We start from the raw sequence: 15,558 nt of genomic DNA, 5'->3' as shown, positions 1-15,558 counted from the left end.
AAGTTCTTCCAGATCCTATCCAGTGCTCTGTCACTCGAGCATCACCCATCCAAATCAGAAACTCTGAAAGGCACAAAATTGGCGCTGACTCTTGGGTTGTCACTGCATTTTCCATTTTCACAAATATATGGTGTTCTAAGTACCTGCCCGCCCCTGCCCAAGGTCTCTATATAAAACTCTGATATCACAGAATGACAAACAGACTTCTCTAGACATATGTGTTTATTTTTATGGTACATGCAAAGTACTTCTTAAACTTTTCAGCATCAAAGTGCATTCTCTTCATTCTCCAGATAATTCGTTTCCATATGGGCATATGAAAGGCTAGGTGAGTTGCACTTATTAAAGCTGCAAACATGCCTAATTCTGAGACTTCAACAGTACTTTATCATGTGATAAAGGTTTTGCAAGCTTCATCCATCAGATTCTTGGTTATAGTTTTCAGGCATTTCCACACACAGCTATTTCTTGTTCTTTAGTAACATTGCAAATGGGTTTTTGGATACACTAAGGAACAAAAATGTGCTAGATGTTTGCAGCAAATATAACAAAGGTGGGGAAAATATACAGTACATACATAGCAATCACACATACACAAGTGTTGCCCAAACCAACTCTAGGGGTCCTTTGCTAGTGCTACTTTTGTGCAACATACCTTGGGTTAACCATAATCATTCAATGCTTTACCTGAAAGGTGGTCCTAGGTGATAGTCCCACAAAAAGTGCACATATTTCATTAATGGGGGGGAAGGAAGGTTTTTATACTTAAGTCAAGTGCCTTAGGCCACAATCTAACACAGTTAAGTGTGCTTAATCTCATTCATTTTAGTAGGTTTAAGGCTGCAATTTCTATATACCCTTGCATCAGTTCTATTAACAGTGTTTACTTCTGAGTAGACATGCATAGGATTGTGCTGTTCTGTGTTGGACGGTGTCTCCTTTTAAGAGTCTAGAAGTACACATCCCAATAATGTGCCCACCAAAATCCTGAGCAGGAGAGAATTCCTCTTCCTTCTTCAGTCAGAAGTAATATTAGCATTTATAGACTGTTTTCTATACACTGATATATAGCACAGTAACTTTTACAACAGTCCTGTAAGGTAGGCCTATATCATGAGCCTATATTGCACACGGTGCTGGAAAGTTGAGGTTCAGAGATGCCAAGGGTGCCAAAGGCCACCTAGGGAGTTTGAGGCAACCTCTCTTCACTTAGCCACTAACAGTGCCAGGCTTCTCCAATACGAGCCAATATTAGATAAGAATCCATAAACTACTTCATGGTTGTGCAAGGGATTGCAGCTGTGCAGCAGGCCATTCAATTTTTGCAATGAGAATCCTGAAGTGCATTGCAAACTGTTTTTGAAAGTTTAATGGCGCAATTGAGACCTTCCATATCCATGCTTTTCAGACATACTAATAATGCCCTAGCTGTATTACAAATTGGTTATTAACAACCTAGTTCTCTTATACTAGACATGTATTCCATGTTGCACACTTGAGATTATTCAATGGCAAATGGGCTGCAGGTGCATGATCATGGTTGGGTTTCTGCCATATTCCTTGATCCCCGTTGTAAGAGTCAACCTTAGGCACTCCTAATCTGCTTCCAGGTCTGTGCAGTCTCTTTACCTGCTGTTCTCAATGGTCATGATGCATGCTGACCCCTGAAATCCTTTCTGCCAGGTTCTCTACTGATAATGCAAAAGAGACAACACAGTGACAGAGCAGTGGAAATTATGTACAGCTACTCACATGAAAATGCATAAGTAGGAGCAGCAGGATCAGTTGCTCTGCTTGAGGGAACCCTATGTCCTCAAGGTCTGCAGGAGTACAAAAACATTTAGGGAACCCCCCCCCCCAAGCCCATGGAGGGCTGAGTTTGCTCAGTAGGCATGGGATGCTCTCCGGCTGTTAGAGAAAAAATGGGAAACCAGGTGGGAAGGGGGAATAAATGAAGTGGCTGGAAACTTGAGCAGGGGCAAGCCACACTGCAACATTTAATTGCTGGTCCCCTTCACCCCCTATTATTAGCCTTGACATTATGCATTAACCATGGGTGTAGCCTGGCTGAGCAGAGACTTAAAATCAACTTACAGTAAGTCATTTGACTGATTTGTTGCTGTTGTGCAACCAGGAACAGTTGACATGGCAAAATAAGTTAGCACTCACGAGAAACATATTCCGTGAAATAATTTTGTAATAGTACCTGCTATACTAGACCCTAATCTTATCTCACCTATCAGAATAATAAAAATACCAGTGTCTAATTAACTTTACCAATAGCATGCATTCAATGTTAGTCTACGCCTCATTTTCTTCCCCTGTCACAGTAAGCTGCTTTCATACCATTACGTGAAATGGTAATGCTATTGCTATTCCTCAGGCAACCACAGAATCAAAGTCGTATTTTAAGGCTGCAACCTTATGCACACTGATCCGGGAGAATGTCCCGCTGAATTCCACAGAGCTTACTTTTGAGTAAGTATATGTAAGACTGAGCTGAAAGACTCTTATAAACTGGAATTTCCATGACCCATACAGAATCAGATATAACACACTCCCTTAATTTGCCCTGATGCTTATTATTAGAGCATATGGTCCAGCATGGCAGAGATCAGAGAATCATAGAGTTGGAAGGGACCCTGAGGATCATCTACTCCAACTCCTTGCAATGCGAGAATATGCAGCTATCCCATACAGGGATTAAACCTGCAGCCTTGGCGTTATCAGCCCCATGCTCGATAACAAACTGAGCTATCTGCATCTGAGTGCACATTTAATACTGAGACTTGCAAAAGGGGAACTATTTCTAACACACTGAGCAGAAATCATAACAAGAATTTAGCAATCGGATCTGGTGAACAGCAACAGCTTCTGAACTGCACCGTCGTCTGTTAGCCATAACCTTGCATGGGTTTCGTATTCTGGGTGTCTTTCAAACATTTGATTACAGATCACAACCATAGAACTATTCCTATGACATAACGAACAGTAGTAATAAATCCTCCTTAACAAGCAAGGGTGTGATGTTTATGTCAGGGGTGGCCAACCTGGTGCCGTTCAGATGTGGGGGCTACAACTTGCATCAGTTCAGCCAGCATGACCATTGGTCAAGGCCAGGGATGATGGGTGTCCATGGTCCAACAAGACTGGAAAGATGCCATGTGGACTATCCCTGCTCTAACAGTTTCATTGCCACAGAAAATGGGTAGCACCAATGCAGTGTGGAATCTTGGTTTCCCAAGAGCACAGATCATTTTGACATACTTGATCAAGTGCTTGTCATGATCAGATTTACACACCAAATCAAATGTATCTAGAATAAGTATAGCTGAAGGTTCTGGACCGAATTATGAACCTTCAGGTGTTTTGATTGTCCCCAGACCTCGCTGCTACCAAGATGCTGATTTTTAAAAATATATTTTGTGTGGTTCACAGCACGAGTAGCTTCCAGACTTCTGATCATATGCTACCAGAGAGAGAGAGAGAGAGAGAGAGGGAGGGAGACTAGTTTTCTGGAAGGATTTCTGAAGCAGTTGTATAAGAAGCTAGGAAATCACTGCATGTACCCTATGTTTCCCGAATGGCTGGATTTAAAAACAATTCTGTTTTCCTGGCAGCAATAACCTTCCAACTTAAGGCTCAGTACCCAGAACACATAATGCAAGTCACAGTGTGCAGCTGAGAAAGCAGCCCTTGATTCATTTCAAGCAGATATGCAGCTGATTGTACCCAGAAGCTGTGATCTGGCACTTCTGATGTGTGCACAGAACTTCACATGCAAAGGGGTCGCCAGCCCTCTTCTATATCAACTCATATTGCATGCAGTGGGCAATCTCCATGCAAGTCCAGAGCATTCCTCTTCACAGAAGAAAAAGAACTAGCCCCACCTGCAAACTGCTTTGGATTGTGCTGTGCTTTTCTAGCTAAGCACTTCGAATTCTTCCTTTTGCCAGACAAGCAAACACTTTCCAAGAACAACATCTTGGAATCAGTTCATGTGCTTGGGCACAATGATTCCATGTGCAAAACAAATATTTTTCATGTAAGATCTACTTATTTATCCATTTATAAATGAGTTAAAACATCGTGGCAGCTTTCAAAAGTCATACAGGACACTTTCACTGCAAAAAACTAACTTAGTATTCTGTTCTGTCGTTATCAGAGTTGTTTTAATTTACCAAGTCTCGTAGAAATATTATTTAATTACCTTTCTAACTACAATAGAACAGAAGACACAAAACATGTGCCTCCTCTTGGTTTCTGTAGTTTAACTGATTCTTGTTTCTCTGCAAGATAATACTATTTCAAAGACAAAGAAAAAAGAATGCAAGAAATAACTAACGTATTGGGGTATTGGCTGTGTTCCTGAAAAGCCACAGAGACTGCAATACTACACCCACCCACCCACCTGTGAGTAAGCTCCACTGATCTCTGTGGGACATACGTACTTCTGAGTATAGGATTGCACTAAAAGTTAATTGTTGCATGCTAATTTCTTTGGATCGCTTTTATCTATACGTTAAGAAATTCGGGTGCTACAAAATGTATTACAAATGCTATCCATTCTGCTTATTTTTCAACTCGCATAGGTTACACCTGGCAGAGTAAAGATTGTAACACCTATTATACACAAGTGCCTGAATAGAACATTTTCTTTCTTTTTTGCAGTGATAGTGTCCTATCCTAACCTTAACCTGTTCTTTACTGGCACACTTATACAGATCAAGTCTACGCTGACAGATTAAACAAAAAGAAACAACAACTGGCTACACAATTCTCATGTATCTCTAATCATGCAAGCATTTCTATTGCTGCCCATGGCAAGTACCTTGACTGGTATCCTAAAGCAAAAGTATCATGCTGTTGAATATTCTTCTTGCAGGACATTAATTGCAGAATCCCCCTCTGTATAAACAGGTGCACAGTTTCATAGTCACGACTAATTCCAATTGTACCTTAACAATGGCACACATACCTGCTCTGTTTGAGTACTATCCTTAACATTGTTTTGTAAAATTAATACTGGATAGTAATGTGACAGAAGTCTGAAGATATTCTAGTTATCATCAAAATACTGTACAGAAATGGTTACTTATAGAGGTAAGGCATTCTTAAGGAACATAGTTTCATAGCCATTCGAATAAATCTTTCACAGGAATCAGTGGAATGTTTTTTTGCATATAAATATTTAAGTTCTCAATTGTAAACAGTTTGTAAACTATCACGGATGAATGCAAAATATTTCATATGCCATTTAAAAAACACTTGGCGGGTCTTAGCGCCCATTGATCTACTGGTTGATTATGAGTTTGAAAAGAAGCAGATTGAAGAAATGTCAAGATCTCTCTAGAAAATCTTGTATAATAAGCCATAATCATCATTCACTTCAGAGGTTATCTATAAACACTCTACATGAGATATACATGTTGGTAATAAGGAGTGTCCCCTGCTCTCCACTTCATTCGTTGGTATTACTGTAAATATCACTTTATCCATGGCATGCCATTAAAAGACTGTGAACTATTTATTTTTTTTCAGAAGCAGTCACATGCATTTTGAAGTTCAGGTCACCAGCTAGAGCATTTTCCATCCCAAGGCAAAGCCACTCAGAGTAGCCATGCTTGTAATTTGCTTCTGAATGGTATCTTGGCTGGCGCACGGAATGACAGAACTTGGCTGGAATAAGATACCCCAAGATTTAAGACTCTCCTTCAGTTGCTTCTTCATGAGCGTCCTCTTCATGAGATTCAGTGAAGTTTGCTTCTTCTTCTTCTGCTACTACTACTTCTTCTTTTCCCTCCACGCTGTCCTCTCTTTCTGGGCGCAGAGACTGCCTTTGGCTGGGCTTATTGCTGTCGTGGGTGCTGTGGCAGCTTGCACTCCCAAGACGAGTTGACGCAACAACAGCTTTCACTGCAGCCTGGGTTTCAATAAAAACAAACAAGAGTGGTTAGATTTCTTGGCACCTATGCTGTGGTTTCGTGGCACCGATCCCATCTGTCTCCACTGTGTACCAACCCAGGCAAGGCTATAATCACTTCCTAGTAGATTCTCTCCTACATAATGTATGAATTAACTCTATTTAGACTTGCAGGGGTTCAGACAGAATGTGTCTCCAAACTGAACAAATCAGTGTGGTCTAACGAAAGAGAATACTTTGCTAAAAGCCAAAGTTACCGAGACACCAGCTGTTTATGCTAAGACTGGGTGATATGCAGCTGTGCACATATAGAGTAGGTTTTAAGGGAATAAACATGTTTTATCCACACATTTCCACCTTTTTAGGTATTCTTTACAGCAGCCCCTCCTTACTTTTTTCTAAGTGTGTCACTATGAGGGATGGGGGAGAAATTCAGTTCACTTTATAGTGGTACCTCGGGTTAAGAACTTAATTTGTTCTGGAGGTCCGTTCTTACCTGAAACTGTTCTTAACCTGAAGCACCACTTTAGCTAATGGGGTCTCCTGCTGCCGCTGCCCCACCACTGCACGATTTCTGTTCTCATCCTGAAACAAAGTTCTTAACCCAAGGTACTATTTCTGGGTTAGTGGAGTCTGTAACCTGAAGTGTCTGTAACCTGTAGCGTCTGTAACCCGAGGTACCACTGTACATTTAAAGGGCAAACCTACTTCTCACTCTCCAAAGTAATACACAAACCAAAAGATAGCCGCACTTCTCTGAAGTTCTCTGGCCAGGTGATGTGCACAGAAATCCATGCACTTTGGTAACACATGCATAAAAATACACACATCAGTGAAAACAGCATGCAAGTATGGTGCTACGTAGTGGAGCCTGTTGAATAGTGGGTAGACGTGGCAGACGACACAGCGATTTCTCCAAAGCAGCTCTTTATTTTGTAAGCTGGAACAGAACTGCACAGCAAACAGCTCAGCCGGCCTGCTTTTATAGGCAGCCGGCTGTCAAGATTGTAGCAACATCAACCCAGGGTTTCCCGCCTAAAATAACTGACGTGGACCTGAGTGAAAACTATCTACAGTATCCCACTGCTGGCCCAGGGTGAGAACTTCAGTACATAACAGAGCCCTTGCGCTGGTCTTCCATTAACAAAGCGAGTTACTTGAATCCATCCAAAAGTAAACAATAACACCCCACCCCTGTGAAATGTACCTTAAGTTTACGTCGAGCATTGAATTCTTGGAGTTTCTTTTGGGCTGTGTCCATATGAGCGAAATTGGCTGCCTTGCCTGTGACCCAAGGGTGTTGTAAGGCTTGAAATGTGGTGAGACGTTTCTTGGGGTCAAGCACAATTAACTTCTTAACCTGCATAATAAGATGATTTAAAAGTAAGGGGGAAAACGCATCCCTCGGAAACCTTGTAGGCTCCAACCTAAGGATATATGCACAATTTCATATGCTAGCAACTTGCTACCCAACCAATGTCCACTTCTAGCATCAAACAACTGCTTAGAAGCAACGTTAGAGTAAACCTGGTGTGAGTGCTCCGCAAATATTATTTATGATTAATTATTGCATTTATATCCCACTTCTATTTCTCCAAGGAGCTCAAGGTGGTGTATATATTCTTCTGCTCCTCTTTCAAACCCCACAGCAACCCTATAAGGTAGGTTAGGCTAAGAGGCAGTGACTGGCCCAAAGTCACCCAAGGTAGCTGAGTGGGAATTGAACTCTAGTCTTCCAGGTCCTAGTCCAACACTCTAACCACTGGGTAGAAACATCCAGTGAACGCATGGATAGAAATTCTCAATGCACATTATCCCTCCCCCTCAAAAAAGGAGATGGAAAGGAGTCAGCTTGTGCTTCTAGCATCCAAAGACTGTTGCCAGCTGAATCAGCATATGAACTGGGCCAGTAACGTGCTAAAAGTGCATCTGAACAATATCAAGATTCAAAACTTTCAGGCTATAATTTTACTGGGTGAAATCCAATGTCACACAAGCAGATTTCTGCAGATGCAACGAGACTTCTCCTTGCTCTTCCCATCTCCTGCAGCCCCATGGATCCCAGCTCCGAATCTGTTCCATAGGGTCCACCAACCCTCCACAGATTTTGACGGTACGTGGGGGCTGCAGAGGTAAGGATAGGAAGGAGAAGTGCCATTGCATTGGTGGAGGTCTATTTTTCTCATGCACAGACACTGTGGGGATATAACCTATAATGAATATACATAAAGTAGATTCCACATGTATAGTGCAACACTGATTATCCTGATAAAATTATGCTGATGGTAAATGGCAGAATTAGCCGAACATACCAAATCCTTGGCATTTAGAGACACATCATCCCACCAGGGGGAAACGAAATCATATTCACAGTTCAGGATCCTTTTGAACATGTACTGGTCTCCTCTTTCATCGTAGAACGGCTCAAAACCACAGAGTCTAGAAACAAGCAATAAACAAACTTGTCACATCAATATCAGTGAGATAGCTCAACCGCGTTGATCAGCTTTAGCTTCCTTGACACAAAGAGCATGTTATGTCTGCAAAATACGGAGGAATGTGTAACCTCTGTAGTAATCTACCTTGCCCTGCATGTGCCCACTTGACCGCTTCAATCAGCGAAATTGGTACTGCTACACATCATGCCACATAATATCTGTTCAGCGTTTGTAAGAACTCAATTGTGTAGTGTGGCAGCATCTACACTTTGGAACTCCTCGCCTATTGAGATCAAGCAGGCAGCTTCACTGTACTCTTGTTGGCACCTGATAAAACTATACCTGCTTAGACAAGCCCACCCAGATGCTTAGGAAGTTGAGGTAATTTTAAACTGTTTTAGCATTTTAACTTTTGTATGTTTTAAAGTAGGCTTGTAAATTTCTCTTGATTTTACTGTTCTGTGCTTTGTAAACTGCTCTGAGGGGGTTGTTTGTTTTTACAATCAAGTGGTGTATTAATTTTAAGAAATAAATAATATTGGACGTAGAATTCATAGCATGTTTAAAAGTCTTCAATACCAAGAGTCAAATGCAAGTGTGTACAATAAGGAACATCAGATAGAATGGCCCTTCTCAGACTGTAGGGGGAGTAGTCACATGTTTATCTCCCCATAAAATTTCCCCATGCCTAAAAGAATAGAGGAATAAGTCCTAAACCAGCTTCTTCCTGCTACAGCAGCTTTCCACATATGTTCTTATGTGCTACTCTGTTCAGCCAATGGCTCACGGGATCAGGCCATAAGAGATTAACAGAGCACGAAGGATTTTGCAATAGGTATGAAGGATTTTTAATCTATTTATTTTTCTTCACAACATTTGGGAGGATTACCGTATTTTTCGGCCCATAGGGTGCACCGGCCCATAGGGCGCACCTAGTTTTTTTTGGGGGGGGGGAATAAAGAAAAAAAATTTTCCCCCCCAGGCGCGGGGCTGGGGAAGCCTGAGCTTCCCCCGACCCCAGCCCCCAGAACAGGCAGCTCTCCATAAACCGTGGGAGAGCTGCGCGACTTCGCGCAGCCCTCCCACGGCTTGCTGAGAGCTGCGCAAAGCCCGAAGCCTGGGGGGCGCTGAGCTCCCACGGCTTGCGGATAGCTTCCTGAAGCCTGGAGAGCGAGAGGGGTCAGTGCGAAAGCCTGCATTTGCCCCATAGGACGCACACACATTTCCTCTTCATTTTTGGAGGGGGAAAAGTGCGTCCTATAGGGCGAAAAATACGGTAAAAAGTATTTAGGCAATTTGAAACCTAAGTATATCTCATACTGGGCTGTAGGTGGAAGCAAAGTAGCATTAGAAATATTCTATTCTGAGGCTGACACAGCAGAAAACCTGGTAGGTATCAAGGCTGCCATCTATTGATTTCTCTGAAAAGTTTCTCTGACAGTTTCCCCATTGCTGTTCTAACTGCATGTCTAGGTTCACAAAATTGCAGCCATGAATACTAAAAGAAGGAGCACCATTGCTGCAATGGGGGTTGCCTTCTCTGTAGATAACAACTGGCTCTATCCAGTGCTATTTTTCTAGAAAAAGAGATGCCGGAACTCACCATGAACACCTCCCTCATTCTCTTGGAATGCAATGGCATTGAGACTGAGTTCCATCAAATTCCGCCTGGAAAAAAGCCCTGGTTCTTTCATAGTTAACCAGGCAGAGGGCCTTCTCGGCAGTGGCGCCCTCCCTGTGAAACACCCTCCCATCACCAGATGTCAGGGAGATAAAGAATTACCCAACTTTTAGAAAATATTTGAGGGTAGCCCTGTTCAGGGAAGTTATTAATGCCTGACATTTTATTATTTTTTATATTTTGCTGGAAAGCCACCCAGAGTGGCTGGGGGAACCCAGCCAGATGGGCGGGGTATAAACAATAAAATTGTTGTTGTTGTTGTTCAGATTTAACATAAGCAGCCACAATACAAGCATCATCTCCACTACAATTAAAGACCCAATGCAAAAAGGGGTTTCCAAAAAATTGTTTAAGCTATCTTGAGGAACAGCCCCCCTCTCACTCTGGTGACCTAAACTCCTAGCTCTTTCTGAGGGGGCATTCCTTTCAATAGGTTCCCTATTCTCCTGGGAGAGCGCTGGGAACTTACTTCTCCCACAAACATGAGGGAAATTGGATGACACCCTCACCGTGCTTCCAACCCAAGGGAGTGACAGTCTTTAATACTACACCTTCATGGCTGCCTGTATCGGCTAAAGGACAATGTTGATACCAGTGCAGAGTATCGTAAGAGTGGACAAGAGTGGCGTGTACTGCAATCGTACCCATGTTAATTTGGAAGTAAGTTTTTACTGTGTTTAATAAGGTTTCCTTCTGTGTAAAGTGCATAAACTGCAGCCAAAAATAAAATCCCAATTGACTCATGATCAGCATGAGGGAAGCCACTGATTCCAGTTAAAGATCAGTGGCTATTCCAGTTAAACATAATGGCCATTCATGAAAAAATAGAGTAATTAGAAGGAGAAGCATGCCAAAAGACTTCAATTTTCAACAAATGAGGGGCAGTACAATTTTTTTAATGTACGGTTTGTACCATCTTCCAAACACATTTCAGAACACAAAATCTGGTGGCTAGAAAACAAACTACTTCAGTAAGGTGAAAGATTTATACAATCTGAAGAGAAACCAAGCAAACTAATAAATGAATCACATTTGCCTATATAGGGTAATTTTTAGCCAAACTCACAGGATGTAAGTGATTATTCCCAAGGACCACATGTCCACTTCTGGGCCGTAGGCACAGCCTCGCAGTATTTCCGGTGCTGCAGATTATAAAAACCTTGTCAATAAAACAAAAATTTAATGTAGAAAGAAATAGCAGTGAAACAGAGCAGTGGCCAGCATGGATGGGCCCAATGCAGAGGCAGTGGTAAGAAAAAGCAAAATTCTAGAAACCTAGAATTCCTATGTGAGAGAGAGAAAAAGAAAGAAAATAAATAAAGCAGCTTAAGCTCAGCAAAGGTAGACCAATTTCTTTACTGAAATATGCGCATTAATTGTGCATTCATATGTGCTAGGAGAATATGTTTCAGGAAAGAGATATAGAGAAGCTATTCAGAATGAATATTATTAAACTATTATTCTTCGGTAATATTATTATCATATGAAGTGAAGCTTCTTCAGAAGAACAGAAGAAAGCACAGTCCCCTCTCAAGCAATTGTCTCCTGCACTTCAATTGCTTGATGATACTGGCTTATATTGTGGGACCTTTTGTTACAACCCTTAATAATAATAAAAAGAAATCTGGACCATGAAATCTGACTCTACAGCTGTGTACTGTATATACTTTATCTTTAAAGCACATTCGAAGCACATCCTTTCCCTCAAAGAATTCTAGGTACTGTTGTTTGGTAAGGCTTGCTGAAAATTATAACTCTTTGTAATTACAACGTCCTGTTCAATTGTCTAGTTCCATGTTTGGCAAAAGGGAAAGAGCGAAAAACATTTGGTTCCAGACTCCAGTGGAATGTCACCCCAATAGGTTCAATTTATTTTAGTCAAGGGATAATGTTCCTTTTTAAAAAACTAGCAGCAACCCCTTTTTCTTTTGCCTTCATTCAAGATGCAGTCCTACACACTCTTGCTGGTAAGTACTGTATTTTTCGCTCTATAAGACGCACCAGACCACAAGACGCACCTATTTTTCGGAGGAGGAAAACAAGAACAAAAATATATTCTGAATCCCAGAAGCCAGAACAGCAAGAGGGATCGCTGCGCAGCAAAAGCAGCAATCCCTCTTGCTGTTCTGGCTTCTGGGATAGCTGCGCAGCCTGCATTTGCTCCATAAGACGCACACACATTTCCCCTTACTTTTTAGGAGGGAAAAAGTGAGTCTTATAGAGCAAAAAATACGGTAAGTGCCAGGAAGCTCAATGGGACTTAGTTTTGAGTAGGGATGCATAGGATCCCACTGTTAATTATTCATACTTTTAATTTCCTTTCAGATTCTGAAAAGTGAGTTTGTATTCCTTGCATGTCTTAATCAGTGCATTATCTGAGATATCAGATCTTGGCTCGTTACACATAATGTGCTCAAAAAGTGATAATCTATTATTTCCATTTTGTGGTTGACTTGCCTTGCTACCCTCAGGCAATGCATGACTATTCTCGGAAGTTAATTATTCATGGACAAGTAACACCACCATTTCTCATTGCATGTGGTTGTTTCAAATTTTCCCATTTGGAATCCTGCTTTTGTCTGGACATTGTTTTGCTGCGTTTCTAATCCCTTACCCTTTATTTACATCTATTATTAAAAGCCCAAGCCTGGTGGTGCGTTGAAACAGATTTATTTCTTCCTATCAAAATGCAACATAGTCTAAGCTAATGTTTTAAATATTTACAGGGCAATCTTAAGATTCGGAAGGGAGGAGGATGACTCCATGGTGGAAAAACCACCACTTCCTAAGCTGGCAGTGGCCAGAGCAGAAAGTAAGTGTGGATGGATTTTCTGGAGACGTCCCCCCAATTTGACTTTTTAAATTCCTCTTCTCACTGATACCGATGGCAGGGGAAATAACTAGCTCCAGGGCTGGTGTACATCTTCCAGCTTTTCTGGGGTGTCAAAGGAACAAAGAGACTTTGGATCCTGTGGATTCAAAGCTCTTCTGATACCCTTCCAGAACATTCGGTTTTGGGGGCCGCTACCTACAGAACACTGCCACTGCTAGACCGATGGCAGAGGAGCTTTCCAGTGCCCTACCTGGAGGACCTCCACCCAGGGCTCAAGACATTTTGCTGCCTGAGGCAGAGCAGCAAACGGCACCCCTTCAGTCAAGGTGCATACCATATTTTTCGCTCCATTAGACACACTTTTTTCCTCCTAAAAAGTAAGGGGAAATGTGAGTGCGTCTTATGGAGCAAATGGCACTGCGCAGAGAGGTAGAGCTGACCAGCGCCCCTTCAGCGAAGCGGGAGGAAGAACGGAGCCCCTTCTGTTCCTCCTCCCACTTCGCTGAAGGGGCACTGCACAGCTCTCCCTCTCTGCGCAGCGCCTGTCCTGCGAAGCCGGAGGAGGAACAGAAGGGTCTCCTTCTGTTCCTTCTCCAGCTTCGCTGAAGGGGCGCTGCGCAGTTCTGCCTCTCATAGAGGGAGCGCCCCTTCAGCGACGTGCCTGCCCTGGCTTCTGCCTTAGCCACGCACAGCCTCTTCGGGCAGGGGGAGCCTTCATCCCGCTGCCCTGAAGAGGCTTGGCGCAGTTATCCCAGAAGCCAGAACAGCCACATGGTATCCCAGAAGCCAGATCCCTCTTGCTGTTCTGGCTTCTGGGATTCAGAATAATTTTTCTTGTTTTCCTCCCCCCAAAACTAGGTGCGCCTTATGGTCTGGCGCGTCTTTTGGAGCGAAAAATACAGTACTACTTAAAAGCCAGTCAAGATATTTTGGCATCTTGAGGCAGAAAATACCACAGGGCAGAAGCGCTGAGTTATGCTCAACATGGGGGGGGGGTCTTGTCATGTGGTGGGGAGGCCCAGCAGGGCTCAGACCCTCAAGATTGGGGGGGGGGGCTCAGCCCCAGCCCCATATACTATGTGGGGACTGAGCTGTCCTCAGCCTCATAGAGTTGGCATGTATACCACAGGCACCTCTTAATCTCCTTTGCAGAAAAAAACACAGCAATAAGAAATGAATTAACTTGCTGTCATTTCATGACACTCAGAACCAGCTGTCTGACTTGGCTGCCTCACCCTACCTGATAGTAAGGCCACAGCTTCCAGTGGCCTTCATTTGGGACTTTAGGAATGCTCACCTAACATTACCTCAAACAGAAATACCATTAATTTTCCTAAAATGCCTTGTCCTTTGTACTTAACGCCACCTTCTACACTTTACCTTTTGCGCATTTAACACTCTTAAATGTGTCTTTAACACTGTTCATTCCATGTTAGTAATATTCATTTTGTGATTTATGTTGACAGAAGTCGTGATAAAGAAAATGCAGTAAAGAATAGTAATATTCTTGTTCGTCAGTCATAATGTGTATCAGTCATAAATGACGCCCCAAATGGAGGGAAATATCCAAAACCCTTTACAGAGCCCCCTATCAACTGTTCCTTTTTAAAGTGAAGCTACAAGTTTTTTCAGTGGGTCTAATCTGAATAAAACGTAGGTGACTACCACCCTAAGCATTTAAGGCAACTGAATACAAATAAATAGATATCTAACATACTGTAAGCAATAAAGGAACATACCACAGTACCCTGGAGTCCCACAGACTGTTTTCATGGTCACTTGATCTGCAACAATCTTGGAAAGTCCAAAATCAGCTGTTACATATAAACCAGAAAGGATTCATTATTTGTTATTATCATTATTTTATATTTCTTGTACGATACCGTGGAATGAAATGAACATAATATTTCGTCATTTGGAAATGTTATACTAATCAAATAACAATCAAACACTAATCAAATTACACCTTGTGTAAGGTACAGGAGTGAAACTTTCTGGTGGGTGAATACATCCAATCCTAAATTCATTGAATCCAAAGTTGTCAATGTATGAGTGGGAAACACGTCTGCTCATGACAGAGGGGCTTCCCAGGTTTGTGTTGATTTGCTTCTCCTGGTACATATCACCAGAGCGTATTCCATGACATCTCACTCAGCAGAGAAGAACCAGCAGACACCCTTCTGGTGCCTCAGCGAAGAGGCTTACAAGGTTAAAACTTTCTCTCTGTCCTCCAAGGAGATTCCCCCACCCAGGGCCGGATTGAGGTTTGATGAGGCCCTAAGCTACTGAAGGTAATGGGGCGCTTTGTATCTCCAGCTGTCCTTTGTCAACAACAAATTGTCACTGTTTTTTGTGTTGAATACAGTGGACGCTTGGGTTGCGAGTGTGATCCGTGCGGGATGCACGTTTGCAACCCGCAGCGTTTGCAACCCGCAGCGGCGCATCTGCACACATGCAGGTTGTGATTCAGTGCTTCTGCGCATGCGCAACCGCCAAAACCCAGAAGTAACCCATTTCAGCAGGTGCGTAACCCAAAAAAACGCAACCTGAAGCGGCTGTAACCCAAGGTTTGAATGTACATGCTATATGGTAATTTATGGACCTAATAGGTATCTAGAGCCATTTTATTTGTTTTTTATCTTATATTTTGGAAATGTACATCCAGTGTTTCTCTTCCTTTAAT

At 42.4% G+C, this 15,558-nt stretch overlaps 1 protein-coding gene across 2 annotated transcripts in view; it reads right to left on the bottom strand.

Annotated features, from left to right (window-relative positions):
• Nucleotides 1-204: 204 nt before the first annotated feature.
• The window catches only part of CAMK4 (calcium/calmodulin dependent protein kinase IV), a 90,661-nt gene continuing 75,307 nt past the window's right edge, over nt 205-15,558 (bottom strand). For both annotated transcript variants that reach the window (XM_080972917.1, XM_080972918.1), the window contains 5 exons: nt 14,615-14,689; nt 11,109-11,184; nt 8,236-8,362; nt 7,131-7,283; nt 205-5,923 (listed from right to left, as the gene is read on the bottom strand). In XM_080972917.1, the coding sequence (XP_080829043.1) occupies nt 5,702-5,923; nt 7,131-7,283; nt 8,236-8,362; nt 11,109-11,184; nt 14,615-14,689 (653 nt within the window). In that variant the 3' untranslated portion in view covers nt 205-5,701. The remainder of the gene's footprint in view (nt 5,924-7,130; nt 7,284-8,235; nt 8,363-11,108; nt 11,185-14,614; nt 14,690-15,558) is intronic.

Source organism: Podarcis pityusensis (assembly GCF_964106645.2).
Source record: "Podarcis pityusensis genome assembly, chromosome: 11".
NCBI lineage: Eukaryota > Metazoa > Chordata > Lepidosauria > Squamata > Lacertidae > Podarcis > Podarcis pityusensis.
The sequence above is the reverse complement of the archived record's forward strand: the minus strand, read 5'-3'. Positions and strand labels throughout refer to the sequence as shown.